General features: G+C 36.9%; 1 protein-coding gene across 1 annotated transcript; it reads left to right on the forward strand.

Moving 5' to 3' along the window:
* Positions 1-743: 743 nt before the first annotated feature.
* On the forward strand, positions 744-1,250 carry LOC130467568 (uncharacterized). The gene has a single exon (XM_056836113.1). It carries the CDS (start codon positions 744-746, stop codon positions 1,248-1,250), a length of 507 nt encoding a protein of 168 aa, XP_056692091.1.
* Positions 1,251-5,141: the final 3,891 nt, after the last annotated feature.

Here is a 5,141-nt window from a genome sequence, read left to right on the forward strand (position 1 = left end):
ACCTCTCAAGGGTGCGTCGTAATGTGTCCCTTTTCGATGATTTAACTGCTTTCCTCGCCCTTTTTATGAACTGTTAAACTAACCTAATTTGATTGTTCTATCACGCCTAACAAATATGATATTTTTGGGAAATCGGATTATCATGCTAGGTCCCTTAATGTTATTTAAATCAGATAATCACGATCGAATTAGCATTATATGTTGCATATTGCTAAAATCAACTCAGATTAGTTTAATAGTTAACGCATGTGCCTTCAATTATTTATGCTGAGCTAGTAAGGATATCCTGCCTCTGGAATTATCGACGAGCGAATTACTCCTCTCGGTAGTTAGAGTCCCCCGAACCCTCAATCTCTACCTTGCGGGTGTATATTGAGAGATCCCCACACCAGGGATCACAAGGGAACCTACGGCCGTCGTGGTCAAACATAATTGCACTCCCTTTATGTCACGATAACCGGGTTTTGTCAGTTTTTCTCATTGTCGTTAAAAAATGAATGGCGACTCCTATATTACTATTCAATTGGGTGTATACTCACAGGAAATCCAATTACACTTGATTGAATAAAAAGAATCGTCACACCCACGAGGGACAAGGTCACGCATTAGCCCTGTGCTTTTTCGACCCCCTCACATCTGTGCAGAAAATTATTGATGTTGGGCGATATTTCAGGTCCCGTAATGCTGATGACTTAAGTTGTTTTGAGTTCAATTTTTTCTCTGTCAAGAAAGCTTACAATCTGATGCGAGGTAATTTTGAGCCTGTTGCGTGGAAAAGATTAATTTGTAATAATCCTAGCCCGCCTAAGTGTATTTTCATTGGATGGTTGGTTGTTTTGAGGCGTTTAGCTACCCGTGACAGGCTTCTCAAGATTGGTATTGCTTGTGATCCTGTGTGTTGTTTATGGGAACAGGAGCATGAGGATATTGACCACTTATTCTTTGACTGCTCCTGGTCTGCAGCGATCTGGAATAGAGTTTTGGCGTGGGTCGGGTTGGATAGGCATGCTTGCAGGTGGGATGATGAGTTGGATTTTGTTGTTTCTTTTGCTGCTGGTAATTTGGCTGAGCATCAGGTTTACAGATTAGCCCTCTTTACTACAGTTTACTTTGTTTGGCGGGCCCGCAATCAGAAGAAGTTCCAGACTCGTATTCCTGATTCCGCCATATTATTCAAGGAGATTCAATTGGTTGTTTTTTCTCGTTGCTTTATGTTGAAGAAACTCAGGAAGACCAGTCATGAGTTGTAGGTTTTTTTTTGGGTTCCTAGTCTGTGGGGGTTGGCTGTTGTTAGGCTTTTCCCACCTTGAGTTTTGGGGGGTTTTTTTTTTTGCTGTTTAGCTTGTTTGTATTCTGTTTTTGATGTTTTAATACAAGTAATTATATTCTGGAAAAAAAAAAAATCAAGTTCAAAATCCAAACACAATCTCACCCAATGGACCTCTCCATTGGTTTTACAAGACCATTTCCAATCAAAATGCCATTAAGAAATCCAAAGGGCGCCGACCCACAAAACCGAGCATGCCGGGCCCCGTCCCATAAAACCGAGTCTAAATTCAAATCCCGAATACAAAAATGTGGTTTTTTTAGCCGCGAACCCTTGCCTTAATCTCCAAGCAAAGCGCTAAATGTCAAATCGTACAAAATGTACGATGCCAACTATCAAGAAGGACGGTGTCATCGTCCTTCTTTTGTGGGCTTCTACCACACGTCATCAGCGTTGGGCGCTACCTAGGCGTCAGGCGCAAGCCTGCTTTGTCCTTTAGCAATTTAATCTCCTATATAAACCCCTCATTTTCACAGAAAAAAAAGAGGAGGAATTTTTAATACAAGTCGTAATCTAGAAATTTCCTCTCAACACAAATCAATACAAAATTAAATTCAATCTTCAAAACTTCAAAAATCCTACAATTTTCCTAATATCAAGAGCAATTGGGAGTTCAAATCAGAGGCATAACCTAACCCTAATAAGGTAATCCGAATCCCTATTCTAAATTAATATGATCTATTCTAATCTTCTACCTTTCTAATCCAAGATCCAAACTCAAATGATGTTTGTGTTTGAGTTCATACTCATGACAAACTAGGAAAAATATACAAATGTGCAATCTTTGGGAAGATTTCATCCTTGAAATCTCTCTCAAATGATTTTCCAAGCACCATTTCAATATTCAAATGCAAGTTTCAACCTTTGTTTTCAAAAATGATTAGTAAAATGAAGAACTTTCACTCTTGAAAGATTTTCCCTTTACAACAATCATCATACAATCTTACAAAATCCGAACCTTTTCAAAAGTTCAAGGATGTTTATGAAAAGTGCAATCCCTTTTCTAAACTAGAACATATAAACTTTCAAGTTCATAATACAAAATTCCATGTTCAAGTTCAATGATGTTTAAATGAGAGCAAAGTCTCTTTAAACTAGAACATTTTAAATCATGGAGTATGTTAAAGATGAGATTTTTTCTAGCATGAAATCTCTTAATCTTTGATGTTGAGCCTCCCTTTTCAAGTTTAAGTTCTATTTCAAGTTCTATTTCAATGTTCAAAATCAATGACACTTAAAGATGAGCAACTCATCTAAATTAGTTAAGATTTTTAGAAAAATGAATCTGTGCCGGGCACACTTATTATTAAGAAGTTGCTTGGCGTTCGGATTTCAAATACAATAGTGTTATTTCAATACTTCAATTTCAATAACGCACCTTTATCCGCTTAATTTTCTTAAGTGATGATTGCTATTACTATTGCTCTTATTATTACTATGATTGCAATTTCAATATCTCACCCTTTACTCGCCATTTCCAAGGCGATGTGGTTTTGCACCTAAACAGTGTTGTACGCATTTCAATAATTTCTTTTCTACTTATGATGACGCTTTAATTGTTTATTGCATTCATCGCCCAACATGCTAAATACAACAAAAATACAAAAGGTTACATCACACTTAACGAAGATAATTTTTGGAAAAAGCGGCCTTAGGTTCCTTAAATTAACTTTAAAGCAAAGCAACCACGTACAAGTAGCAATTTCAATGATTCTAAAATGCATGATTGTTGACCTAGTTCCATAATTAGGATTTTGCAAAATAATCCCTGTCTTGTATTCAAATGTATTTCTAAAGCCTACCAAAATAAGCGGTTCATTCCCGTACCTGAATCTCACACATTTGGTTTCAAGATTCAATGCCTTGTCCAAAAAGAGAGTCAACTTTAGTCCTTCCAAACGGGACCTTTAATATGTTTCGTGGCGAATCCGTCAAAGTTTAATATTTGAAAGTCGTAGGGGTCTTTACGTAGACTTTTATATATTGAGTTTTGATATTTCAAATGTTCAAAACCGGTTAACGGTATTATGACAACTCTAGATTTTGGCTCCCTTTGATCGGGTGGTGTAGACACCTAATTTGTGTCTCCCCTAATGGGATGATGATGAGACCATTATCCTTGCTAGGTGGTTGGTACAACTCCGTCCGGAAGTCCCAATTGCTAAGATATTTTCCAAAATCCAATATCCAAAGTCCAATTCCCGAGCTCGTTCCCAATCCGGAACTCGGTACAAAATTCAATTTCCAAAAATCAAATTCAAAATCCAAACACAATCTCACCCAATGGTCCTCTCCATTGGTTTAACAAGGTCGTTTCCAGTCGAAATGTCATTAAGCAATCCAAAACCGGGCGCCGACCCATAAAACCGAGCATGTCGGGCCCCGTCCCGTAAAATCGAGTCCAAAATACAAAATCCGAACACGAAAAAGGGAATGTTTTTAGTCGCAAAATTCCTTAACCTCCAAACAAAGCTACGTGCCAAAAATCATACAAGTCGTACAAAGATACAACGCTACAAAACAAAGCACAAGGAGAGTGTCATCGTCCTTGTTTGACGGAACCTGGGACACGTCACTAGCGCCAGGCGCTGGCCTTGCGTTGGCCTTGCGCTGGGCACTGACATGTCTTGGCGTCGCATAACCTCCTATTTAAACCCTCATTTCCACACAAATTGGGGGGGGGGGGGGAATTCAATACACCGTCGTAATTTCAATTTTTCCTCTCAAATTCCAATACAAAATTCAAGTTTCCAATCTACAATTTCCACTACAATTTCTCTAAAATATCAAAGCAATTGGGAGCACAAATCGGAAAACTAACCTAATCCTAAATAGGTAAATCTGAATCCCTAATCAAATCATCATGCTATTTTCTACTTTTCTACCTTTCTAAATTCAATATTCAATTCCTATGATGTTTTCATTTGAGTGCAAACTCATGATAAACTAGGAAAAGTGTTAAAAACTGCAATCTTTGAGAGGTTTTCACTCTTGAAACTCCTCCCAAATGATTTTCTAAGCACATTTTCAATATCAATATGCAAGATTCAAACTTTATTTTCGAAAATGATTAGTAAAGTGAATAACTTTCACACTTGAAAGATTTCTCCTTTACAACAATTATCATTGGACAGAGGGAGTATCTGAACTTATTTGACCTGAAACTTTTTTTTTAAGGTGAACAGAACGTACCATAATAGGAAATTGTAAAAGTAGGCATACCATTAGGGTAACTAAAATGGAAAATAGGCACTATATTTTAGGGGCAAATGAATGGGGCGGTTTTGATTAATATGGGACGGTAAATAGTAAGCCCCCTTAATTTTCATATTTGAACTTGAGAACTTTCGTGAAATGGCCTTTGGGCCGCGCCCATTAAAGAGGAAGAGAGCTATCAAAATTTAGAATACGTATAAAATGAGTTTTTGATCCCAAAATTAATTGTTAATCGGAAGAGTAGCAACTCAAGCTTATATGTTTGTTATTATCTCCCTAATTCTTCAACGTAAGACAATTAAGAATGTGCATTTTCTTTTCGGGATCTCAGCATAACAAAACTATTTATGCGAAAAAAAAACATTTATTTTCCCTTGAATTATGTAATAAAATGAACAAATTCAACATGTAATAAAATGAACAAATTCAACATGTATTCAGCTTCATCACAATTCACAATGAAACAATTGTTTTTTTTTTTGTAAAGAGAACCATAAATGAAAAACCAACAAATGGCGTAAACATGATTTGATATCAGGTCTTGCCTTGAGTATCACCTCCTCAAAACTTACCAATTAAGCTAATTGACACCCACAAA

This window comes from Spinacia oleracea, chromosome 2, assembly GCF_020520425.1.
Source record: "Spinacia oleracea cultivar Varoflay chromosome 2, BTI_SOV_V1, whole genome shotgun sequence".
Lineage (NCBI taxonomy): Eukaryota > Viridiplantae > Streptophyta > Magnoliopsida > Caryophyllales > Amaranthaceae > Spinacia > Spinacia oleracea.

Coding starts and splice junctions, on each gene's coding strand:
- LOC130467568 (XM_056836113.1), top strand. CDS start 744: ATGCGAGGTAATTTTGAGCCTGTTGCGTGGAAAAGATTAATTTGTAAT.